The 26,591-nt window shown below is 46.8% G+C and overlaps 1 protein-coding gene and 1 long non-coding RNA gene across 9 annotated transcripts in view; one reads left to right on the top strand and one right to left on the bottom strand.

Annotated features, from left to right (window-relative positions):
• Positions 1 to 541: 541 nt before the first annotated feature.
• LOC125934576 (uncharacterized) lies at positions 542 to 9,249 on the bottom strand. 2 transcript variants are annotated; one of them, XR_007461459.1, is made up of 4 exons: positions 9,045 to 9,249; positions 8,436 to 8,682; positions 2,254 to 2,378; positions 542 to 1,642 (listed from the first exon to the last, which is right to left on the bottom strand). It is a non-coding gene; the product is annotated as an uncharacterized LOC125934576 (long non-coding RNA). The 2 variants fall into 2 exon arrangements; XR_007461460.1 differs by lacking the exon at positions 2,254 to 2,378.
• ABLIM3 (actin binding LIM protein family member 3) overlaps positions 8,582 to 26,591 on the top strand; it is a 71,903-nt gene continuing 53,893 nt past the window's right edge. For all 7 annotated transcript variants that reach the window (XM_049648045.1, XM_049648044.1, XM_049648043.1 and 4 more), the window contains exons 1-3: positions 8,582 to 8,747; positions 19,072 to 19,255; positions 21,332 to 21,444. In XM_049648045.1, coding sequence (XP_049504002.1) covers positions 8,582 to 8,747; positions 19,072 to 19,255; positions 21,332 to 21,444 — 463 coding nt within the window. The remainder of the gene's footprint in view (positions 8,748 to 19,071; positions 19,256 to 21,331; positions 21,445 to 26,591) is intronic.

The following is a 26,591-nucleotide window of genomic DNA, read 5'->3' as shown; positions in this document are numbered from 1 at the left end:
CTCCTTTACCCCCAGCTAACAAAATGATTCCCTGGCCCAGAGGTGGGGAGGAGAATCTGCGGGAAAGAAATGAGAACACAGATCTATTTGACTCCTTAGAAAGAGGCCCCGTGCTGCCCCTCTGGGCTGAGCCCCCCAACGCAACCCCAGTGAAGAGCAGGATGGGGGTACATGCTGGCCATCTGCTTATGTTGAGTTTCTGCTTATGCTGAAATAGGAACCAAGCTGACTTAAAAGAAAGAATTGAGGGCTTTTATTGTTGTTGTTTTTTAATCTTGAAGTGTTTTATTGAATTTAGTCAGAAGTATATGGGTTTTCTTTCTTTCTTTCTCTTTCTTTCTTTCTTTCTTTCTTTCTTTCTTTCCTCCTTTCTTTCTTTCTTTCCTCCCTCCTTTCTTTTCTTTCTTTCTTTCTTTCTTTCTTTCTTTCTTTCCTCCTTTTCTTTCTTTCTTTCTTTCTTTCTTCCCTCCTTTCTTTCTTTCTTTCTTTCTTTCTTTCTTTCCTCCCTCCCTCCTTTCGTTCTTTCTTTCCTCCCTCATTTCTTCTTTTTTTCCTCCCTCCTTTCTTTCTTTCCTTCCTTCTTTCTTTCTTTCTTTCTTTCTTTCTTTCTTATCATAAGATTAACATAGAAATGAGCAGAAAGTTAATTCTATGATATTGTTTTGGGACCAGCTTTCCGAATTTAGCAACTTAATAAAAATCCACAATTCTCATTTTATCAAGTGACTTGACCAACAAGTGAAGAATCCATCACTCCAGTCATGGACTTGAGGTCCAGGCTCCTCGCCTGGGACCTCGCTGAGGTAAAGAGCCATTTGAGTCTAGACAGACTCTTGCTGCTGGAGCTGGAGCGTGGCAGCTGGCTGTCAGGCAAGAGCAGCCTGTCTGGCCAAGAGCGTGCCGTTCTGACACATGTCCTGACAACATACTTCTGAAGAAGGTGGCGCGGCCATGTTGCCAGCTCCCCGCCATGACCACGGAACACGCTGACGAGCCTGGCAGAGAGAGGCTGAGGAAGAGTTTCTGTTGCAGCAAGGCTTTTATAATGTCGTCTTGGGGTGACAGACCGTGTTACCGACCTGCTGACATGGGAAAGTGGGGCCAGGCCGGGCCATCTGTGCAGGGACTGGGGGTTTCCCAGAGCGCCCCTGCCTCCGCTCTGTGACAGCTGCCAGCACCTGCAGAGCCTGCCTCTCTGAGGGACCCAACACCCACACCTGTCGGGCTGCCCCTCTCGTGCCGGGGAAGTGGCTCAAGGCTGCCATCCGCTCGTTTGGGGGGGGGGGGGGGGGGGGAGGGGGCAACCATCATAGCGTCTTCATCCTTGGCCACAGATGCTGCGTTACCGTGCCCAGTTTCCTGGGCTGTACCCTCCAAACGTTATTCTTAAATCTGTGTGAAATTTATGTGCACATTGGAAATCGGCTAGACAAGGGATGGATGATTACTGTCTGGGGAGTAATTAGATGCCCTTTGTAGCCTCCCCCAAGCTCACTCCCTCCCCAGAGGGAGCCGTGTTGGCACTGGTGCATGGCAGGCAGTAAAGCATCAGTGAGAACTGCCTAGGTTCAGGTCCTGCTGCCATACTAACGGTGTGGCCCTGGGCGAGTGACCTCAGCTCTTCGGGCCTCAGTTTCCGCATCTGTAAAAGAGGGATATTAATAAGGTCCCCCTCCTGAACTCGAAAACTCAGTGAGATGGAGTATGCATATGGCTGAGCACAGTTTCTGACAGAGTAACCGCTCTCTCACTGCTATCTCTTATCCTTCCAGGCCTTTCCTTGGGCATTCAGCCATGCTGTTTTGTCCAGCTTCTTTCCGAACTGTCCCCTTATGCTTCTGCATCTTAGACCACTGACCCCACCCCCCCCAACCCCCGTCGGCCCACCTGGGCTAATGCTAAGCCTCAGCACAACTCCAGATTTATGGAAATTTATTCTTCTGTGTCTGTGAACTCCCTCCCCCACCTTTCGGTGACCCTGGGGCCACTCTCCGGGTTGCCTCTCTTATCCTGTTATTCTAGAACACACACCCTCAGACACTGACGCAAGCAAGCCTAAGTTCTCTCCCCTCCCTCCGGGCCTCAGCCTTCTCATTTGTTAAATGAAACCAAGGGACTCATTTTATTCGCTCTTTAATTTATCCACCAAATACTTTTGAGCACTCACGTATGTGGCACACAATAGTACACTGGCCAACAAGACACCCGTGGTCCCTGCCCTCATGCAGCTCACAGTCTAGTGTATGAGGTCACCTCCCAGTCCTCTTCCGCTCTGACCGGCCCCAGGGAGTCACGCGATGAACACAGGTGTAATGACGCCATGAGGGGGCACACGCGTGGCCCTTCTGCGCTACGGGAAAGCAGCCCTCGCGGTCTCCCTACAGAGTTTCCAGAAAACAAATCACTCACCGATTCTCAGTATGCACACACAACCGATGTGCCAACGCGTCCCCCAGGGAACAGCAGATGTGCCCAAAATACACCGCCCCAGGAAAGCGCAGATCATAGCCTCTGTTCCCACCACAGGAAACACCCAATTCACACATTCCTCTTCAGGGTACATCAAAAGCGTGTCAACCACCCACCTCTACAGCCCACGGAAACCCGTACACAGACAGCTCGGAGATGGGGGGAGAAAGAGGAGGAGCCTCTAAGGTGGGGAACAGGCGGCAGCCAGGGCGCCACCCTTCCCTTCCCAGGAGGGAGGGAAAAAACCAGAAGACCTTTGGCCAAGTTGGACTAGTCCAAAAATGGATTTGACAATGTCTGAACCCAACTCGGTAGCAAGTGACAGGAGCCATTCAGAAAAAGTTCCTATACTGAGTTGGAGATGGGAGCGTGTGGCTTCAGAGATCTTTTAAATTTTTTTAAGTTTATTTATTTTTGACAGAGAGAGAAAGAGAGCGTAAGCTGGGAAGGGGCAGAGAGAGGAGACACAGAATCTGAAGCAGGCTCCAGACTCCGAGCTGTCAGCACAGAGCCTGACCCGGGGCTTGAACTCGCGAACCCTGAGATCATCACCTGGGCCGAAGTCAGACGCTCAACCCACTGAGCCACCCAGGTGCCCCCCAGAGATCTTTTAATATTAATTATTGCTTGTATTTACCACGCCCGAGTTACATGCAAGCTGTGTACTCAGCACTTCTATATAATTTAAGTGATATAATACTCACCGATGACCTGAATTATTCCCACTCTAGAGATGAGCAAACTGAGACAGGTGTCACGCCCTTAACTTGTTCAAGGTCACACAGCCGGCAGGCAGCAGGGCTAGAATAGAAACTCAGCCTTCCTGACTCCAGCGTCCACACCCTTAACCTCTGTGCCTCAATGCAAGGATCCTACGTCTCTGTGGCCTTACCCCAGGAAACGGGATCAGGGCTGCAGGCCCTGATTCAACCCCCACATCAAATTCAAGGATCCTGTTGTAAAATGCCAGATACTTTTCTATACAGACCCCACCCTAAGCTTTCAGGCAACTGCTTTCTACCCATGAAATGCCTGGATCCACAGTCGGAGCTCCTCCTCGGTATTTAGGAAATACCTGTGAACACACCCCGGGTACTCTGGGCCCTAATGAGGCCGTGGGGAGCAGACATGTGACAGCTCCTGCCATCGGTTATTTTCCTGGGCCCGGGGCGGTTGCAAGCTCATTTCTGAACAGGTTGATTCCCTGCTCGATGTTGCACCATTCACCCAGAAGCTCCACTGTTTTTATTACACTTCCAGCCAGTGATTCACAGTTGTACTGTCTCCAAGCCAGTTCCCTCGCTCTTTTCATTATGCCCCAGGATAGCATAGGTGCTCCTGCCTTTTAAAGACGATTTTAAAGACGACTCAATTAAAATGTAGGCAAGTTGTTATCTACAAGGTCAGGCAACCCTCAGGGGAGGAAGGCAAATTGTGCAGGTACCGCATCAGTAAGGAGAACAAAACTTAGGTCGGGGTGTTTGGGAGAGGGCAATCACGCCATCATCTGCTTTTGAAAGAGACTTATCTAATGACAGACAACGCGGTCTAGTTTAAAAGTCGAGACCAGTTCAGGGAGAGAAGGGGGGTGGAGGGGGGGAGGGAGAAGGAAGCACGGAAAAGGACACACAGAGCCAGAGCCAGATTTTAATTGGAGGGAATCTTGCAGATCATTTTGTCCAAGCCCCTCATTGATTACAGAGGGAGGATTTGTCCAAGATGGTAGAACCAGATAAGAACAGGGAGGGAATTGGAACCCAGGCCACCCACACACTATCTATGAGAGAGAAGCACCTAAGATTTAAAAAAAAAAAAAAAAAAAAAAAAGGATGGCCAGAGGGAGGGAGGGGAAAGCCTGGTGGACGAATTGGATGCTCAGCTTGTTTCCTGCTCAGTTCAACTCACTGTCTCCTTTAAACTTGCCATGAGGCCGGAGGCCGGCCACCCCTCCCCTCCCGAGGTGCTGTTGTGCTCCAACACTTTTAAATTATCTTTGTCACATTTGGGGAGAGCTTCACGTGCACACTTCATCGCGGAATTAAGTTGTATTTCCCCATCGCGCTTAAAGATTTGCTATACATGTGAAAGACGACTTCATTTTTCAGAACCTTCAATTTTCATCTCGAAGGCATTGACCAGCTGGTTTTCTGTCTTAAAAAATTACTCTGACAGCCTTTTGCCAGTTGACTTTTTTTGCCCTTGTTCTTGGAAAAATTAAGATTGTTCAGTCTCGCGGTGCCTAAAACATTGTGACTTAAAAAAAAAATAGTATTTATTTCATTGCTCAGAAGATTTTGTTTCCAGATCAAATTCAGGATGGGTGAATGTGTGTGTGTCATTGGCTCCTATTGCAAACTGCTTTTAAGTACAACTTTAAAACTCTTCAAGGGTGAAAAGGAATAATTTAAGTCTGAGGTGGTATTCCTGAACTAATTGGTACGTGTTATTTTTATATAAATGTTATTTTTATATAAATAAGATTCAGCTAGATTTAATTTCTTTCCGACCCCCCTCCCCCACCCCATCCTCATTGCCTGGTGTCCGTTTGTGGGTCTATAAAGCTGTAATGTCCAATAATGGTGCCGCTAGCCACATGTGGCTATTTAAATGTAAATTTGTATTAATTAAAAAGAAATAAAATTAAAAATTCAATACCTCCGTCATGGTAGCCACATTTCAAGTGCCCAACAGCCACATATGGCTAGTAGTTATTACATTGGACGATGTAAATGCAGAACAGTTCCATACTCAGAAATCTACTGGACAACACTGCTTACGGACTAGGAAGGGAGAATGCCTCTCCTAGGTGCCCTTTATTGGCCAAATAACATTAAACAGAAGCCAGAGATTCCCTGCACGCATTTGAGAAACAAATCACATGATCCATATGTCTAAACTGGTAACTTCATGGATTATTCCACCAGTGAGCAGAGTTAATGTCCTTTGAGGCTCATGGTCGCTGTAAAATGTTGCTCCCAGGGTAGGCAGTTCAAAAATTCACGTAAAAGTCAATTTGGAATTCAAGGGACATTTGCCCATAAGACAAATGTTATAAGTCACATGACTGATTTTGTAGTACTTTCTGAGATGAAAATTAGTGGAAATGATACCCAGCAGAAAATCAACAATAAAATTTTAATGTGTTTTTTTTTTTGGAGGGGTGTAGATTGGTGGGAAGAAATGACCCCTCCATACACACCTACGTGCACAGAATCAAGTTAGATTACGTTGTGGATGTAATCACCCGAGGATGCTTTCCGGGCAGGAGCAGATATGGCATATGTCAGCATAGCCTCCTTGACCCCTAGAGTTCCTGTTGGCACTATCTAGATAAGGAAAGATCTTCACACATCTCAAAGATCAAATCTTGCTACACCGCTGCCCTTTTATAATCACAGTTTATTTACATCAGCAATCTGGAAGAACTCACACCCGCGATGCCTGCATTTCTATTTATGGGATTATTTACAAACATCAGACATTTGTAGGTTTCCAGCCTGTCAGCATCACCAAAGCGGTACCCTCATCCTGAGGGAAGCAGCAGGGTTGGGGGGGGGGGGGGGGCCCACAAATACCCCTCCCCCCCCCCCCCCCAGAAGACCCATTTTCTCAATCCGTCCCCTCACTCTGATTTTACGCCTATTTATCTGAGTGGTTCAAAGACTGAGTTTTGACTGAGGACCATGATCACAAATAAATTTCCCTAGAAAATCAAATCGGGGAAAATCTAATTGATCTTGGAAGTTGGTTCTTGAGCAGGAAGGCAGGTTAAATTAGAAGAGGTAGGTGAAAATCAGTACAGAGCATCTGGAGGGACTTTGGGATACTTTTGAGACCTCTCATCCCTATTGGTGATGATTATCCTGTTGGTACTTACTTGATTTTCAGACTCATAGATTTGTTTCCCTCGACAATGGTGGATCACTTCAGTGCTCAAGTAAATAGAATCTACGTGGTTTTTTTCCCCCACAGATTGGTGGGAGAGGGGAGAGTGGGATATTTTCCAGGGATGGTGAACAAGAATCAGAGAAAGAAGAAAAGGAAACAGGATGAATGCATATGGACATTCTGGGGGTGGGAAAGGATTGCTTTGAGCTGTGGGGAGGATGTGATGATCATGGTACCAGTGAACATTTGTGGAGCATTTCATGTGCTTTTTGAAATGCTTTACATGTATTGACTGGTTTAATGAGTTAATTAATGATTTAGTTAACTAATTAACTCACTTAACTTTTGTCTTAAGTTTAAGACGGGAAACAAGTTGGATAAGGAGCATGAACTCGAGAAAAAGATTGGGAAAAGGATATTCTCCTGCCTCAGATGGCAAACTTGTCCAAGGCAACACTTTCAGGGCTCAGCAACCAGCTTTTTGCCCTAAGGTGCACCGGGAGTTCAGGGTACCTGTAAGTGAACGATAATTGAAAGTCCCACTTTCCTGTTTCTTATCTTCAAAAGGAGGAAGCAGATGAGATCAGTTACAAAGACCATCTTTGAGAATCTGGAGAAAGCTGTGGGATAATGTACCTAACACCAAATTTTATATTTAATTAGAAATACTAGATCCCAGGTGCCTTCGTCAGGATATGCTGCAGTAACAAGGCAATGACAACAAAATTCCTCCTTGCTCACAATAGATGTTCATCCTGGGTTAGCCTTGGAGCTCTGCTCCATGACTCCCCAGTCAGGAACCCAAGCTGATGCATCCTGCACACCATCTGGGGTTTCACTGGTTGCTGGGCTATGGAAAAGGCACCAACTGGCTCATAGGGCTTCCAATTGAAAGTGACACACACACTTCCCATTCACATTTCATTGCCAAGCAAGACAGCACGGGCCACCCTTCATGTGCCTAGAATAAAAGATTTAAATTTCAGCCAACAGCCATTAACAACTACGGCCCTAGGTCAGGAAGCCCTGAATCAAGTGATCTCTAAGTCCCTTTTCAGTGCAAGGTTTGCGTGACTTATAATACTTTTGTTCAAATTGTAGGCAATAAATCGATATGTCTCAATGATAGACATCAATTCCCCTCCAATCAGGTTGTCATCTTCATAGCCAGGACAAGAGTAAGCCTCCTCCTAATAAGATATGAGCAAAAGATTTTAGACTGTTGCTTCAAGTTTGAGAATTGAGGAATTCTCTCCCAGTCCCCCTAGGGGCTTTCTACAAGAGAGATTTGACTCCTCATTGGCAAAGCTATGTCAACAGCGTATACATAATGAGTGGACCAGAGAGCTGTCAATATCCCTTCCAACCCTGAATGAAGCAGGTGCTTAGAATAAACAAACAAACAAAATTATTCTAATCAGATGACCAGATTTTAGAATGGTTAAGCAAAGTATATCTCAGGGACGGGAGATCTAGAAAGTGGCCATGAGAACGTCTGAGCAAGAGAACACTAGACCCAGAGGCTAGCAGAGCTCTGCAGTATTGTTAAATGCCCAGCCTCCAGTGACTTCAGCCCCTTTGTCCTCTCTGCCAGATCCTTTTTCTTCATTAGATACTTCTGATTTCTCAATGTTACGGAAACTGCCACTCAAAGGCAGCCTTAAGAGGCGTCCCCTCATCAACCTCCTTCCAAACTACAGTGCCTCCCCTTTATGCCTCTTTGTTACACAAAGTCTGTGCTACCACTGACTACCCTCATTTTACAGATGTCAAAACAAGAGGCCCAGTGAGAGGGTGTCACTTGCTTAACTCAAAGGCCGATTGGAGGCAGGGTCGGTCACCCATTTCTTTGAGACCCGTGTCAATCGCAGGACCCAAATTCTCTTTGAGAAGTTCGGGGCCTGGTTTTGGTCCAGAAATCACCAAAGAAATGGTATTTCTTGAAGTACTCGACTTCCTCTTTTTTTTTTTTTTTTTCCACGAATTTGGCCACTATTATTGCGAGGAAAGGTTATGCTCACTCTTAAGTCTCTGCCTGCTTAAGGAGATCTATGGACTCACGTCTCAATGCCACTCACCTTCTCATGATGCCCGAGCTTGGCAGGTGCAGCCCTGATGATGTATTGAAGGTACTCAGCTAATTACTTCCCTTTCTGCTTTTTCTCCCAGTTAGGATTAGGACAGTGTCTTCTAGCAGAGTTTCTAAAGAGCAAGGGCCTTCTGGATGGTGATCTCTTTGTTTCTTTCTACAGTTCCTTATCAGCAGAATCCTTACAATCCCCGAGGCAGCTCCAATGTCATCCAGTGCTACCGATGTGGAGACACCTGCAAAGGGGAAGTGGTTCGTGTCCACAATAACCACTTCCACATCAGATGCTTCACCTGTCAAGGTAGGAGACCCAGACTCCCAACCCCCTTGTCAGATTGCAGGCCCTGGTGTCACCCCCCACCCCCCCCCCCGCCCCAGGACATGCCACAGGGGTGGGCAGAGCAAACACAGGCTGCTGAGATACCTATACGGGCCCAAAGAAACTTTCCTTGCGCCTGTTATGAGAACTCTCCCATAGGCAGCGTGGAGTGAAGAGGGGACAGAAGAGTCGGGACCTTGGGGAGAGAGGGAAGCTGGTGACCTCAGAGTGGTAGCGCTGACCCGGAAGGAAAAAGGCAATCCCGCAAGCTTAACTTACAGTTCTGGAAAGAAATCCTGTCTTGTGCCTATAAATCAATCTGAGAGTGAATGAAAGAGTAAGCAGTCCTGGCTGAAAGTCAGCATGGTGCTGAGTCGAGCACCTGTTCTGTAACAATGTGGCAATCCTCAAAGGTTAAGTTTAACAGAGGAGAAGGTCCATTATGACTTCACTAAGGTCTGTAGTTTGGGGGCAGACGGATGTTGGGTTACCTCTGAACCCTTAGGAGCCATCAGTTCCTAAAGAAGCAGGATAACCAGCAGCAGGAAGGAAGAGAAACTCTGCTGACAGAGCCCAGAGACGCATCTGGCCCAAGCAGGGCAACACTCCCTTCCCCATCGTCCCTGACAGATTCCTCCCCAGCCTCTACTTCTTGAACGCCTCATCCAGGCTTCCTGTTCCACAGCGCAGCCGATCTGAGGTTGGACGGCCCTGTGGGTTATAAAATGTTCGGCCCCAAAGAGTTAACGTGGCACCTGTTGGTTCTAGATTCGCCCTTATGAAGTCCGATGAGCGCTTCGTGTTTGCCTTTCAACCGTGACTGCTATTCATACGCTTGTGGCAGCTAGGGCTCCCCGTGCCTGATTATAGATCCTTAAATTGATCCTATGGACCCTTAAATTCCAACTTGTATCATCATCGTGGAGTCTTCCTCCTTGATCCATTCTGGTTTGTCAGTATCATTCTGAAAACATAGCGCCCAGAACAGACCACGGCTCTCAAGGTCGGCCAGCTACAGCAAGGGCAACATTTCTGTGAATATGACTGATGTTGAATTGACCTCCTGAGGAGCCACTTCACACCATTGACATAGACTGAATTTGAGGCCAAACGAAACCTCGGATCTTTTCGTTTTAGTAACTGCTTCCAACCTCAGTCTCATGTGTCTGAGATTGACTTCCCCTGCCGTCGAGAAAAACTCTGGATCTCTTCCTCAGGATCTAACTACACGCCGCACTGAGCAAATAAACTCAGCGAATAAACATACTCACATGCCCTAATTTTTTGTACGGAAGCATACATGGAGTATATTTTAATTGACATGGTTTAAATTCTATAGTGTGAATTGGCAAGTCCCTTTAGTGCAAGCTGACCTGCAAAAGTGTCTTGGTGAGCGACCATTGTTACATCCCCTAGAAACCGAGGCAGGACAGAGGGTGCAGACAATAAAATTGTTCTCGGGAGGTTTGAGCTAGCACGGTGCAGTTGTATTCTTAAGCAAGTATATTAGTTACCTTTTGCTTACACCAAAATTTACCAGTGTAAAATAATTTTTTATTTAGCTCGTGATTCACTGGGTTGGCGGGGCCGTTCTTCCAGTCTGCGCTGGCCCTCTGTATCTCCGCTCGCCTCATGATATCGGTGGGTCAGCTGGCAGTGGTTGCCAGGCTGTTGAGCTGGGTGCCTGCATATGGCTTCTTGTCCTCCAGCAGCCTGGCCTGGACTCCTCTGCATGGTGGTCTCAGAGTTCCAAGGACAGGAGAGCAAGCTTCAATAAGCGAGACCTGTCTGAGCCTCGGCATGCTTCCTGCTTGCTAATGTCCCATTGGCCAAAACGAGTCAAATGGCCAACCCAGCTTCAAGATTGTAGGGAGATAAGCTTTGCCTTTTGTGGGAGGATTTGCAGATGTCAAGAGCATGAAGGCAGAGAAAGGAAGAATTTGGCCATTTTGACAATCCACCACAGGGCAGTTATGGAATCTCCTTTCATGGAGATTTTAAAGAAAAAAATAAATTTACTTTTCTGACTGTTTTCAATGTCAGCTGGCTTAGAAGTGAAACAAATGAGAGGATTTTTGCTTCCAGCAGTAACCAGTTATAGAGACTAGTTACCCTAAATAGCCGCATTTGAAAAAGTTAAAATCTCTATGAATTTTTCTTACAACTCTTTTACCGTGCCCTACTGTGCTGACATGAAAGGAAAGAACCTGCAGAGGTGAAAAACAAAAATAAAAGCAGAAGTCCTGATGTGACTTCCAAAGCCATATTTAATCCCCTAAACCTTGGAGACCTTGAGCTCTTGCCTTGATGGCTATATGGATCATGGACAGGTAGAGGTTAGAGCCTGGTCTGAGTAGAAATCTAATAGGAGACCTCTGAGTAAAGCTGAGATTTTCCCCTATGAAAATCTTACTCTCATTGTATGGATGGATGAGAAATAAAGTGGAGAAGGAGACAGCAACAAAACTTGTCTGTACCAACTTTGGCACTGGGTAGAGAATAAAGCTTTTATCAAAATGTCTGTCCATAATCCACCTTTAACATGGATTCATGTTCTATATTCATGCTATATATTTGGCATAAATTTTTAAAAAGTGTAACGTCATTTAAATTCTTTTTTAATTTTTTTAATGTTTGTTTTTGAGAGAGAGAGAGAGAGAGAGACAAGCATGGGAAGGGCAGAGAGAAAGAGAGGGAGAGAGAGGAAGACACAGAATCTGAAACTGGCTCCAGGCTCCGAGCTGTCAGCGCAGAGCCTGATGCGGGGCTTGAACTCGGGAACAGCAAGATCATGACCTGAGCTGAAGTCAAAGGCTTAACTGACTGAGCCACCCAGGCGCCCCCAGAATTTAAAAGAAAGTGATCCTACATTTGGTAAATGGCAGAAGCAAATGATAGTCCTCTTTGGAGGAACTCAGCTTTACTCCAGACCTCAAAAAACTCCCTCAGATAACATTATTAGCAAAATGAGTAACTCATTCCAATCATAATGGCATAACTACCAGCAAAAGCAATGTAAAGAAGAATCAGGACCTTAAAGACTTCATAAATTGGTATTTTCTGACATTATGTAATGACTAGATTCAATACATTTAAGTAGGGGAGAAGGGCCATAAAAAATGAGCAAGAAACAACACATTGTAACCGGTAGCACAACAGATTTAAAAAAAGACACAAAACTTCAAAATAAAAATATGTAATATTTGAAATTAGAAAGTCAGTGTATGGATTATATAGCAGATTAGGTGTTGCTGGAGAGAATTTAATAAGCTGTAAGATTTAGCCAAGAAAAAGGTATATCCATATAGCCCAGAAATATAAGACGGTAGTAAAAATAAAAGAGAAGTTCATACACGGAGAAAATAGTGAAGAGGTTTGACATACATCCAATCAGAGCTCTAGAGATATGTAACAGAACACATGAGTGGGAAGACAGTATTTGGAGACATTACAGCTCTAAAGTTTCCAGAACTGTTCAAAGACACAAATCCTTGGATCCAGAAACTTAAGAAATCCCGCTAGAAAAATAGAAAATACTTACATCATCAGAATGAACTGCAGATTACCAAAGGCAGAAGACGATCTTAAAAACATCCAAGAGAAGAAATAGATCATCTGCACATGAATGGTAAGTAGACTGACAGCCGGCATGTTAGTAGCAACAAGAAAACCAGAGAACAGTGAAATAATACCTGTCTGTACTGAAAGAAATAACTATAAATGTAGAATTAGGTATTCAGCCAAAGTATCTTTCAAGAACAAAGGCAAACCCATAACCAACGTCATACTTAATGGTGAAAGACTGCTTGCCTGCCTGTAAAATCAAAAGTAGGAAGAGGATGTTTGCTCTCACTACTCCCATTCAGCATTGTACTGTAGGTTCATATTGGGTCAGTTATACAAGAAAGTGAAATAAAAGACATCCAGATTGAAAAAGAAAAGGTAAGATTATTTCTCTATGCACGTGGCATGCTCTTAACATATGCACTAAAAAACTATTAGAAATAAATAAGTTCAGCAAGGTTGCAGGGTAAAAGATCAGTATACCAAAATCAATTCTTTGTCTATACACTTGCAATGGACAATCTGAAAATGAGATTGAGAAAGCAATGCCAGTGACAATCGTATCAAAAATAAAATATGTAGGAATAACTTTAACAAAAGTACAAAATTTATACTCTGACAGTTACAAAATATTTAAAAAGATCTAAATAAATGAAATCTCGTGTTCATGGATCTGAGGTCTTAATATTGTTAAGATGGCAGTGTTCTTCAGATTGATCTATAGATTTGATGCTATCTTAGCTTACTTAGTATTTATTCCCGACAAAATACCATAGATTGAGTGGCTTAACCAACACAAGTTTGTTGTCTCACTGTTCCAGAGGCTGGAAGTCCAATATCAAGGTGCCAACATGTTGGGTTGTGGTCAGAGCTCCCTTCTTGGACTGCAGACAGCCATCTTCTTACCGTGTCCTCACATGTCAGAAAAAGAGAAGGAAAGCTTGCTGGTGTCTCTTCTAATAACAACGCTAATCTCATAATGAGGGTCCCACCCTCATGATCTCACCTAAACCTAATTATCTCCTCAATACCCCCTACCCACTGGGAGTTAGGGCTTCAAAAGATAAATTTGGGGGAGGACACTATTCAATTCATAACAAATGCAGTCCCCATAGAAATCCCAGCTGGCTTGTTTAAAGAAATTGACAAGCTGATTGTAAAATTAATATGGAACCGTAGGGGATGTAGAATAGCCAAAAGCAAGCCTAAAAAAGAAGAACCAAGCTGGACGACTCAAACTTCCCACTTGTAAAACTTACTACAAAGCAACAAAAAACAAGACAATGTGGTATTAGCACATGGGTAGACATAGATCAATAGAACTGAGAGAGCAGAAATAAGCCATTAGATTTAAGGTCAACTGATTTTCAACAAGGCTATCAGGACAATTCTATAGGGAAAGAACAGTCTGCAACAAATGATGGTAGGAAAACTAGATACACATATGCAAAAAAAAAAAAAATGAAGATAGACCCCCCCCCTCCTCACACCATACACAAAAATTAGCCCAAAATAAGTAAAAAACCTACAGGTAAGAGCTAAGACTATAAAACCCTTAGGAGAAAATATAAGAGTAAGTCTTTGCAACCCTGAGTTAGGCAAAGACTTCTTGGCTGTGATCATGAGTTCAACGTCATCAAAACGGATGAGTTAGAGGTCATCAAAATTAAACACTTTTGTGCTTCAAAATATACCATCAACCATGTAAAAAGTCAGCCCACTAAATGGGAGAGGAAATTTGTGAATCTTACATCTAGGTAAAGGACTTGTATCTAAACTATATAAGGGATTCTTACAACTTACTAAGAAAAAGACAAATAATCTAAGTTCAAGATGGGCGAAGGATCTGAATACAGGTTTCTCCAAAGAAGTTCTATAAACGTCCAATAAACTCATGGGAAAATGCTCAATGTCATTAGTCATCTGAGAAATGCACATCAAAGCACAAGGAGACACACATCACACCCACTAGGATGGCCATATTCAAAAAGACAGATAATACAAGCGTTGGCAAGAATGCGGAGAAATCAGAACCCTCATCCATTGCTGGTGGGAATGCAAAATGTGTAGCTGCTGTGGAAAAGTCTTGCGGTTTCTCTAGGGGTTTAATGTAGAGTTACCATATGCCTTAACAAGGTCAAATTCAGAAGATATATGCTAAAGAGAAATATATGCCCACACAAAGACTTGTGCATGAAAGTTCATAGCAGTGTTATTCACAAAGTCAAAAATTGGAAACAATTCAAATATCCAGCAACCAATGAATGGGTAAATAAAATGTAGTGCACTATCATTCAGCAATACGAAGGAATGAAATACTGATACATACTCCTACGTGGATGAACCTTGAAAACACAGATGGCCCAGAAACATGTAATAAGATTCTTGGGGCACCTGGGTGACTCAGTTAGTCAAGCGTCTGACCCTTGATTTCAGCTCAGGTCATAACCTCACGGTTCATGAGTTCGAGCCCTGCATCGGACTCTGCGCTGACAGAGAGGAGCCTGCTCCGGATTTTCTCTCTCCCCTCCCTCTCCGCCCCTCCCCCTGTCACTCATTCTCTCTCTCTCAAAATAAATACATAAAATTTTTTTAAAAAAGCATAAGATTCCCAGTTTGGTTAATAATCAGGGAGAGGAAATTTAAAGTCACAATAAGATGTCATTTTGTAGCTACCATGTTGACTACCCATTATCAGCTTTCAGTGACGATATCCATCAGTGGAAACTGCTGGTGGGAATGTAAATGGGAAAAACTCTTTGGAAAACGGTAAGGCATCACCTTGCAAACACAGGAATTTTCAACGCAACATTTCAAAACAAAACAAAACTGCAAGGAGCTCAAATGTCCTTCAAAGTAGATCAGTTATGATGTGGACAGTGGCATACAGCACAGCAGTGAGAATGAAAACTGCAGTTATATGCATGGATGTGGATGAATCTCAAAAACATAATCCTCCGAGTATGACACAAGCACAGAAGAATAAATGCCGTATGATTCCATCGATATAAAGTTCCAAAAAGGCAGAACTAAACAACGCGTTATTTGTGGGTACATCAGAGGTGGTAAAGTGGAAAGAAAAGCAAGGGGAGGACAAACGCACAAATTAGGGACCACATGGGAAGGGGATGCTTCTAGGAGGTGCAAACGGTCTTCCAACGCACTGGTAGTGTTCTATTTCATAACGTGGTAGCGGCTACCTGGGAGTGTATTTTATTCTTCTTTACACCGTACGTTGGGGCGCCTGGGCGGCTCAGTCGGTTGAGCGTCCGACTTCGGCTCAGGTCATGATCTCGCGGTCTGTGAGTTCGAGCCCCGCGTCGGGCTCTGTGCTGACAGCTCGGAGCCTGGAGCCTGCTTCGGATTCTGTGTCTCCTTCTGTCTCTGCCCCTCCCCCACTCCTGCTCTGTCTGTCTCTCTCTCTGTCAAAAATAAATAAACACTAGCAAAATAATAATAATTAAAAAAATAAACTGTACGTGGATATTGACTGTCTTCTGTATATATAATATATTTCACAATTTAAATATTTAAATGTTAAATAGATCGCCCTCGGTGGCCCTGCTAATAACACTTTGGTTTTGAAATTCCGTAAAACTCAGTCTCATTTGAAAAGTTGAAAATCAGTGGAATCATATGACAGAATCTTGGGCTCTCGGATCTGGGGTGTGTTCTCAGTTACCGCATAGCCCCTTCATTTCACAAATGAAGCAACGGAGCCCAGAGAGGTGGGGTAACTTTTTCAAAGCCACACAGCCCCTGAGTGGTAGAACAGAAATATGGACGAAGGTCCAGTGACCCACAGAGCAGTACAAACGTGCTGTGACTGTATGCCAGGCCTCTTTCTAGGCATTATATTTATAGTGGACGTTCGTTCCGGATTTTCTCAAAGCAGTGCCAAGTTTTCATATCCTGTCCCACTGTCAAACCAAATGATCTGCTTTTTTTTTTTTTTTTTAAATAGTAGACTTTTTGATTTTTTTGATTCACAGAATAACGACTGCCCCAGGTGTGTTCATTCCACATCGGTTCCATACTGCAGACCCTCTGCAAGGCCTTTCCTGTTATTTGAATGTTGGGCTCTGTTCAACCTCAGATGCATCTGTCGGTGCTGTCCAACTTGTCTTCCGTCCCCGCGTTCCCCACTGGATTTCCAGGAACCCCCCTGAGATCCTTATCAACCTTTACGTCCTTTCTACCAAAAACTTCCTCCTTCAGCTCCTTGGGGGAAATAGACGAACTGATTGTTCCAAGTTTTCTGATGGCCTCCTGGTTTTGTCCACTGGGAGAGGTGGCTGTGAGGGTGGAGCTGGCTGGGGAAACAAAGGAGAGAAAAGAAGGAAAAAACAGGAACTGATTCCCATGAGGTCCTAGGCCATGAACTAATTCCACAGCCATGAAGTCAATTGATCCGCCACCTGCACACCCCAGAACGGCCTGTACTCTGGCCTCGCCTGCTCTCGAGGCATTGTTTTGATGTGATGAATTTTCACCAAGCCCGGGTGGCAGGTGAACCCTCCCCCCACCAACCTCCACCACTCCTTCCAGCCTCTCTGCAGGCGTGGTCTCCAGAGGCTCTACCTCGCACTGAATTTAAAATGTTTTGGCACCTGGTAAGCCCTTAAGGAAGTTCTCCTTCTAGATTCACAGCCTGTCAGTGTCAGAAGAAAAGCTCGGGTTCCTTTTTAATCCGGCTTCTTCATTTTGCATCCATGTGAACAGAGACCAAGTTCATGGTCACCCACAGAGTTAGTGGCGGTGACAAAACCAGAGCCCAGATGGTCCAGCTCCCAGACCACTACATCTCCCACCGTGCTGCACTGTCGCCCTAATGCTGGGACATCTGGGGCTGTCCTCCTCCTCACTCATCCTGGCCCTGGAAACTTGCAAGGTGAACGAACACTTGCGAAATAGTTCTGCCACGCTCCCGGAAGTCCCTCCTATCTTTAACCTGGCTGCTCTTGCAATGCAACTTTCCCTGTTAACGAGGAGGTCGTGTTTGCTGGGGTAGTATCACCCAGTCCAGGCCAGGTCCTCACGATTACAGGCTCAGAATCCCGTCTCCTTGGTTTCCACACCACTGACCGTGCTTGAGAAAGCTCATTCGTGGTAACCAAGTCCACAGGAAACCAACGTATAAAATCAGAGTGCCTGTTTATTAATGGAAACAAGAGCTGCGATTCCCCGTCGTACTAGTTCTCATTCCCCTGACCAGCTGCGTCTCTCCCAAAGGCCAACTGCATAGAAAGCCAAACTCTCAGACGATCACTCTGAACACTCAGAGCAAGGGGGGTGGTCGTAGGGTGCGAATGGACTCCCTAATGGCCTTCCTTTGATTGCTGGCCAGCCCCTTCCTGGCTGGCCACCCTTGCTTTATAGCTGGATCAATACACTCGGCAGTTCTGGTGGCCCTGAGAGCCATTCAATCTCCTGGAAGAGGCTTTGCCTCTTTCTGCTCTTCTCATTAGGTGTTGATTTCATAACTCAACCCTCAGAGGGAAATCTCGTTTCCCACATTTCTAAGTCCCTCGGGGGAAGGGAGTCCCACATGGGTTGAGTCGTTCGAGCACCTATAATTATATCCACCTGCTCTATCTATTATCGGTCCTACACATCTTCATATTGTCTGCAAGGAAATCCCACAAGACCTTATGAAATCATATTGCCTGTCTATTCAAAAGCTATCAGTGCAATTGGCCACTTTTGCAAATAGGTAATGGGACATCGTTATAACCTTCTCTTGTCTTTTGTATATGGTAGAGAGTTTCAAAATAATTTTTTTTAATGTTTTTAAAAAACTATCCGTGGCTTCTTAATATCCCACAAAGCCTAAACTTCTTAAGCTAGACTCAGGCCCTCCTCCAACCGTCAATATTTTCCTTTATTACTATTCTCCGTTCCCTAAAAACACTACCCCAACCCCCGCCCCACCACCACACGAATATCACTTGCAACTCCTACTTATGTGCTGTGGCTCATCCTACCTTCAGAGTTCAGCCCAGCTGCCGCCTCCTCCAAGAAGCCTACCGTGATCCCTCCCCAATGACATTGCTCCCTTTTCCTCCGCACTAACAGCACTTGCTGCCTGCACCAGCCCATGGCCTATCGCCCGTGACGCGTGTTCCATAAGGTCGTCTTTTGGCATACATTAGTAGCTCATTAGTACAGTTCGGGGATCGTGTTTTATCATTCCTGCCCGGGGAACAGACCAACTTGTTATGTGTGTGGTGAGAGCAGGTTATAAACTTCAAATCATCTGTCCCATTGCCACTCTAAGTTGTCTTCACCTAGCACAGACTCCAGCCCGTAGAAAGTGCCCAGAGGAACTTTAACTGAATGATTCTTCTCAAATTCATGATACCACCGGTATGGCATTGCGTGAGCCACGGCAGCCCTAAACTTTCATCCATGTATTGAGAGGGCTGTCCATCAGTGGTCTCAGTCAGGGCGCATCAGAAGCAGCCGGGGAGTATGCTAAAACTCAAACTCCTGGACCTTAGCCCCAGCGAGCCCGATTCAGGCCCAGGCGTCTGCACCTAAAGGAGCCGGCCGGGCTCCCGATTCTGACGCAAGTGCTCTTCGGGATATACTTTCAGAAACGCTAACCCCGTGAGGTCCAATCTGCCACCATTTTCTGGCCACATGACCACGTCAGACACCAGCCTTGTCCCCAGTGAGAACCTCACGCTTGCAGACCTTCCTGGACTCAGCCTGCCCTTGTCTTTCTGTTTGTTGCCCCCAGTGTGTGGCTGCGGCCTGGCCCAGTCGGGCTTCTTCTTCAAGAACCAAGAGTACATCTGCACTCAGGACTACCAGCAACTCTACGGCACCCGCTGCGACAGCTGCCGGGACTTCATCACCGGGGAGGTCATCTCTGCCCTGGGCCGCACCTACCACCCCAAGTGCTTCGTGTGCAGCTTGTGCAGGTGAGCAGGTGGCTGGCAGAGGGCGGGACCCTCTGCCCGAGCGCCCTGGCAGTTCTGGGGCTCCCAGGGCTGTATGCCGGACACTCAGATTTTTAAGATCTCACGGGTGAAACGATCTGACAGGCCAATGGTTTGCAAACCCTTTTTTTTTTTTTTTAGTTTTTTTTTTAATGCTTATTTATTTTTGAGACAGAGAGAGACAGAGCATGAACAGGGGAGGGGCAGAGAGAGAGGGAGACACCGAATCTGAAGCAGGCTCCAGGCTCCGAGCTGTCAGCCCAGAGCCCGATGCGGGGCTCGAACTCACGGACCGTGAGATCGTGACCCGAGCCGAGGTCGGACGCTCAACCGACTGAGCCACCCAGGTGCCCCTAGTTTGCAAACCTTTTAGCAGCTGAATCCAATCTGTCAAATATGATCTAATACAAAACACTAGTTTGTCCGGCGGTCAAGACAAGAGTAAGGATCCAGGCCTCCACACTCAGCCTCCCACTTCCCATCAGAAGTCCTCAAAGGAGCCGCTGAGCACCCTGGCCTCTCACAACCCATTTTGGAAACCAGGCACCTGGGCCAGCTCCCACACCTTCAGCCACATGTGGTTCAGAGATACCCGTTTGTAGCCTTCCTCTGTGACCCTGGAAAGTGATCCGACCTCTGTGGGCCTCAGCTTCTTCATCAGTAAAATGGGCATCAAAACCACCCCAACCTCAGTGGGTTTTCCTGAAGATATAAATGAGTTGGTGCTTGCAGAGACCACAGCTCAGGACATAATTGGGTCTACTTTTGCTATCCTTGTCATCATCGTATAATAAGCACCTAGCCTCTCAGGCTACCTGGTAGATGATGGAAACCTCCCCCCCCCCCCCCCCCCCCCATGCCCTGAATCCCCAGTCACTTGTTAACTTAGCAGATGTACATTAAGGGTCCATTGTATGCCAAGCACCACATTAAGGAGATGAGAAACCTAAAGGAAACCTCAGCCCTGCCCACAAATACATTAAAATTTAATGGACTGCCCTGATTAAGTCACAAGTAGAAACAGGGTTTGGAAGAAATATATGCATTTTTTAATCAGGAAGGGAATTTATAGATTAATTATTCTCCCCATGAAATAACTACCTGTTGGTTACCAGCTAGAGTTCCCAGCTGAGACTAATGACACAGCGTATAAGCAAATAAAATCACCCAGCGGAATTCATTCATTCAGTCGTCCGTCTCTTAAAACCTGGGCCCTGGGGCCCAGACTCCCAGCCCCATTGGAGGTTAGCACAGTAGGGTCCATACGGTATAAAGTGAAGTTTCTGTCGGGCCCCATACGGATATAGTGCATCGTCCTTTGCCACAAGTCAGCGCCTGGGCCAAGATGAGAACACAGCTCCCCCACGTCACCCCGGCGCTCCTTCCCTTGTCCCACGTTGCTCACGCAAGGGCGGTGGAGCGACTGGAAGCCTGTGTCCGGGGCTGTGCCCAGAGCCTGTGTCCCAGACTCTGTGCGCAAGCACAGCTGAACAATGGGCTTAATGCTGCCAGGGACTCTGTACATAGTTTATATTTGGTTAGGGAGGCAGGACGTGTACAAGTTGGAGACCTTTGAACCCTGGAACCCAAACAGCACAAACACGGAGGAGAGGAAGAGGGCATCTGGGTGCTTCTCAACTTCCCGGGTAGTGAAAGGAAGAGATCTGGGTGAATCGAGGAGTTGGATGGCTTCTTCTTGACATAGGGGGATAGGTGAGGTTGGGGTGGAAAAAGTCCTTCCAGGAAGAAGGGACAACTCGAGGAGGAATTGTTAGCCAGTTCATTTACAGATGAGAAGTGTAAGCTCAACTAAGTGTCATGATTTGCCCAGTGTTAAAGTCATGTAAATGGCCCCAGTGGGCCTCCAGTTCCGGTCCTGGCCCCAACTGAGCGGTTCAGTCAGCCTGGTGCTGCGAACAGCCCTTGAATTTACCTGGTATAACGTAAGGCAGGCTGTGTGCGGTACCGAGCTGTGAGCCCATGCGCTGTCAGCTCACCAATAGACGTGGAATCCCTCCAGAGGAGAGGTGTTGAATTTCTCTTTCATGTCCCTTGCAGGAAGCCTTTCCCCATTGGAGACAAGGTGACCTTCAGCGGGAAGGAATGCGTGTGTCAGACATGCTCCCAGTCCATGACCAGCAGTCGGCCCATCAAGATCCGCGGACCGAGCCGTGAGTCCTCCCCCGGGGCACCTCCCTGTCCGCCGGCCATGAATCCTAGGGCTCCCTGTCCCGGCTCCGTCACCGGCTCCTGCGGTCCCGGAGGGAAGTGGGGGAGGTTTCCACCCTGGAGGACTCCTGAAGCATGACCCAGTTGGCACCCTGCCCGGACTCACAAGCTTCCTTAAGCAGAAATGCAGGGAAAACAGGCTGCTGATGCTAAATCATGACAGCCTGTATCATGTTTGGCCACTTGGGTGGGGCTCTTCTGGGATGAGCCGGGCTCCTGATCTCCTCCCTCCTCTGGACCCACATTCCCCCGGGGTACCTTAACAGGGCTGATGAAGCTACCAGTGGTTCTCAATTTTCACAAACTCTACTAAAAAGTATACACAGACACGTCTTTAAGGGGAGAAATACGGGAGCGAACCACCAGGGCTGTGCTAGTGTCTCTTAGGGAGTGTCCAGGGGACCACTGCGTCAGCTTCACTGCTGTGACTAGTAAACATGCAGATTTTTAGGCCCGCTTCGGGCTTCTAAGAAGGGAACCCAGAAATCCGCAGGCTTAATAAGCTTCCTGGGCGAGGTGCTTGCTGCTGCTCCTAAGACTGAGAACCACCGGGGGCGCCTGGGTGGCGCAGTCAGTTAAGCGTCCGACTTCAGCCAGGTCACCATCTCGCGGTCCGTGAGTTCGAGCCCCACGTCAGGCTCTGGGCTGATGGCTCGGAGCCTGGAGCCTGTTTCCGATTCCGTGTCTCCCTCTCTCTCTGCCCCTCCCCCATTCATGCTCTGTCTCTCTCTGTCCCAAAAATAAATAAATAAACGTTGGGAAAAAAAAAAATTTTTTTTAAAAAAAAAAAAAAAAAAAAAAAAAGACTGAGAACCACCGTTCGAGATGAGGAGCATCGGCCACACCAGAGCAAATGTTGTGTCTTGTCCCCAAACCATAGATCTGGGGGGAAACTGAGGTTCAAGAGTGTACCTTGGAACACTCATTCAAAAGTGTGGAGCATCCATCCCACCCAAGTATGTCTAGCGGTAAGATGTCTGAATCACGGTTCCCACACGCCCTTGTCAGCCTGCTGATGGCAGGTGCCCACACACACACGGGCCTGGCCCCAGAGTCTACGGTAAGCCACGCTAGGCTCCGGTGTTCTTACGTTACATGACCCTCCCCCTGGCCTCCCCAGCAGAATCAATGAAAACCCATTAGCCTCCTGTGCGGCATCTCCGTGTGGGTGCGGGCACCGACAGAGTCAGCATGGCAGGGCTGCGTCCCCCTGCGGGGGTGAGCACGAAACCACCGAGTCGGCAGGCCTCAGCCCCTAGGGGTTCCATGAGAGATTGCCCGGTGCCGTGTGCTGGGGAGAAAGACGATGGGAAGGCTCCCTCCCTCGCCCTTCCTTCCCCTAGACCTAATCGGATCTGCTCACAGAACATGCAGACAGCACTTCCTTCAGTGTTCCCGGTGACGTTCATGAACAGTTCGCTGGTCTGAGCAGGTTTCCATCTCAAGGTGGCTGAGCACACATGCTGCTGTCTTTTATAATTCCTTGAAAGCATCGTGAAGAATGACAGCAAGGCTGGGAGTGCTGGGGTGCAGGACCACGGCCCTGTGACGGATGCTGCAGAGGCGCCCAGAGACCAGCAGACCACGTGTCAGGCCGTAGAGAGAGGCAGGCTGGAGCCAGCAGCCTGCCAACCCTCTGTGTGAAGCACAACAGATACGCAGCCTTGCTCGGGCTCTGTTTCCCCAGCTTTATGGAAAGCAGATATATTAGTATCCAGGAGGCAGACTAACATACATCATAGTGTGTAAAATGCTCTCTAAATATAAAGTGAGGGATGCTGCCGACTTGGAGATTTAATCTGGAAAGCACGCCGAAGAGAGAATATGATCCCTGGGTGTGTTGTTTCTCGTGGCTTGTGCTGCATTATGCATTTCTGCGTGCATCAGGGACCTCGAAGAGGTGGGAGACTTCCTTGGCTGCGTGTGGGAATCCTGTATGTGAGTGTGTCCTTGAGGAGAGGCTGCTAAATGTCTCCACCATAATTCTCCAAGGCCAAAGGCAGAGAGGGGCGAAGAAGAGTGAATAATGGGAAGCAGGTGAGCACACGAGCATCTCCAGGGGGAGCACGCAGGATCCTGGCTGGTCTGGTTGCTCACGAAGTAAAGACATCAGTGTGTGGATCTACAGGGCATATGTTCCACAGAAGTGTTTTCTCCCCAAAGGTGGTTACTCTCCATGCCGCACGTAACCAGAGGGGATGTTGGAAGATCTGCTGAGTTCCCGAAGGATAGAGGAAACCAAAACCAGATTCAAGAGAGGGCTAAGATGAAGAGCCTATCATAGAAAAGGAAAAAGAATGAGGAAATACGTGGTGTATTTTCGATCTGCAGGAGTGTGACATTTATCCCTGGAAGGTGAATAAAGACATTCTGCAAAAGCAAGAATAATGTCTACTCAAAAGAGATCAAGAATACTCAGGAACTATCAAGATAAAAGAAGTATATTACTTTTTACAAGAGGAAGTTTTTCCTCGTCATCTTCACTGAGAGGAATTGGCAGTAGTTGCAACTTCACTATCACCATCACAACTGTCACCACCATCGCTGTCAACACCAACACCACCATCACCACCACTGCTATCACCATCATCACTACCAACACCACAAATACCACCACCACCACCACTATCACCACCATCACCACTACTGCCATCACCACCACAACCGTCACCACCACGGCCATCACCACCACCACCACCATCACCAACACCAACACCATCGCCACCACAACCACCACCAACAACAACACCAGTACCACCACCAACACCACCATCACCAGCACCACCACCACCAACACCAGATCACCACCACCAACAACACCACCATCACCACCACTGCCATCACTACCAACACCACCATCACCAACAACACCAACAACAACACCAACACCATCACCATCACCACCAACAACACCAACACCACCAACAACACCATCACCACCAACACCAACACTAACACCACCATCACCACCACCACCATCACCACCACCAACACCATTGCCACCACCAACACCAACACCAACACCACCATCACCACCAACACCAACACCATCACCAACAACACCACCATCGCCACCACCACCAACAACAACACCAACACCACCATCGCCACCAACACCAATACTACCAATACCACCACCACTATCACCACCGCCGCCATCACCACCACCACTATCACTACCAATACCACCACCACCACCAGCAATACCACCATCACCATCGTCACCACTGCTAAACCACAGATAACATTGATTGACTGTTATTATTGTCAGGTAATGCACTAAGTTTTCTATACATAATATCTCATTTAATCATTATAGCTCTACAAGGGAGAGAAGAATAATTTTTTACAGATGAGAACACTGAGACCCACAGAGCATAAAGAGCATAAATGACTTGCCCAAAGTCACACAAATAGTAAGTAATGAAACTGGAATGTGCCCAGGTGGTCTGGCTCTGGGGCCTATTCCCTTCACACCCTATACCAGAGACATGACTTGCTAGTTGGGAAGGGTCCTGTCTTCCTGGATTAGTTGTCTACGACAAGGAAGGGACTCACAAAACCCACTCATTTTTGCTGATCTAAATGGAATGTATGACACAGTCAAGAAAAACTAAAAATGGCTGTCTGGAGTCTTTAAACACCTCCACAAACTAAAGGATTTGGGGGAACAGGTGGTGGCATCATCCTTTCTGCCAGCTGAAGTCTGTAATTTTGGAAAAGAGGGGAACAGATGAGGAGTGGACAGCTGGCTGTGCAGCAACCAACTCAGGGCAGGGTGTAGTTTTCCTGACCCTGCTTATTATACGAGACTCATGGGCTCCTGGGTGGATGCCTGAGGCTCCACCAGCAGTCAAGGGTGAAAGGAGGAAGAAGAGAGAGAAAAAGCTCCCGATCAACCTGAGGCCAGTACAATAAAGGACCAGCAGGATCACATGGAAAGAAAATCCGCATGGAGAAGGCATCTCAGAATCCCCAGGCGGAGTCAACAGGCCTTCCCTGCAAGAGGAATGTTCTTCTGGCCTCAGACCAGAGACTGGATAGTGCCCGGAACATGGGCTAGAAACACGAGAACGTGAAACAAGAATGACAGTGACCATTTTTAAATTTTTTTTTTCAACGTTTTTTATTTATTTTTGGGACAGAGAGAGACAGAGCATGAACGGGGGAGGGGCAGAGAGAGAGGGAGACACAGAATCGGAAACAGGCTCCAGGCTCCGAGCCATCAGCCCAGAGCCTGACGCGGGGCTCGAACTCACGGACCGCGAGATCGTGACCTGGCTGAAGTCGGACGCTTAACCGACTGCGCCACCCAGGCGCCCCGACAGTGACCATTTATTGAGCACACGTGTTGCGTCCTCCCAGGCCTGATTATGGTGCATCCCCACACTAGTGTTGTAAGGAAGATATTCAGGTAAAGAAGCAGGGGCTTAGCGGTCGCACAACTGGTAAGTGAGGGAGCTGGGATCCTGCCCTCGGCCAGCGTCTCACCATTCACTCTGTCCTCCCGGCCCAGCCTCTAACCACTACACTGTACTGAGTCCTGAATTTGAACTCAGGGTGCTAATTCTATCCCAGGTGTGCCATTGCAACTTAAGGAGATAGGACTCATTGCTAGAATGTGGCCACGAGAGGATGCAGCTATTCAGACAAGACGTATCAGAGAGGTCGGGAATTGTGTGGTTGGCCATAATAGACCTCGCTCCGTGGAGTCCACAGGGGAATCTGATCAGTGGATGACCACATCCAGCAAGGAAAAGTGAAGCGAGAGGAGTGAAGGAGAGGAGGGAAACTGTAATTGTCTTGAAATATTTAAAGGTGGGGCACCTGGGTGGCTCAGTTGGTTAAGCGTCCAACTCTTGGTTTTGGCTCAGGTCATGATCTCACAGTTCATGAGTTTGAACCCGGCATCGGGCTCTGCAATGACAGTGTGGAGCCTGCTAGGGATTTTCTTTCTCCTCCTCTCTCTGCCCCTTCCCTGCTTGCTCTCCTTCCCTCTCTCTCTCAAAATAAATAAACTTTAAATAAATATATTTATATATTTAAATAAATAAATAAATATTTATTTATGTTATATAAAAATAAATAT

This window comes from Panthera uncia (assembly GCF_023721935.1).
Source record: "Panthera uncia isolate 11264 chromosome A1 unlocalized genomic scaffold, Puncia_PCG_1.0 HiC_scaffold_17, whole genome shotgun sequence".
Lineage (NCBI taxonomy): Eukaryota > Metazoa > Chordata > Mammalia > Carnivora > Felidae > Panthera > Panthera uncia.
Note: the sequence above shows the minus strand (reverse complement) of the source record. Positions and strands in the feature narration are given on the sequence as shown.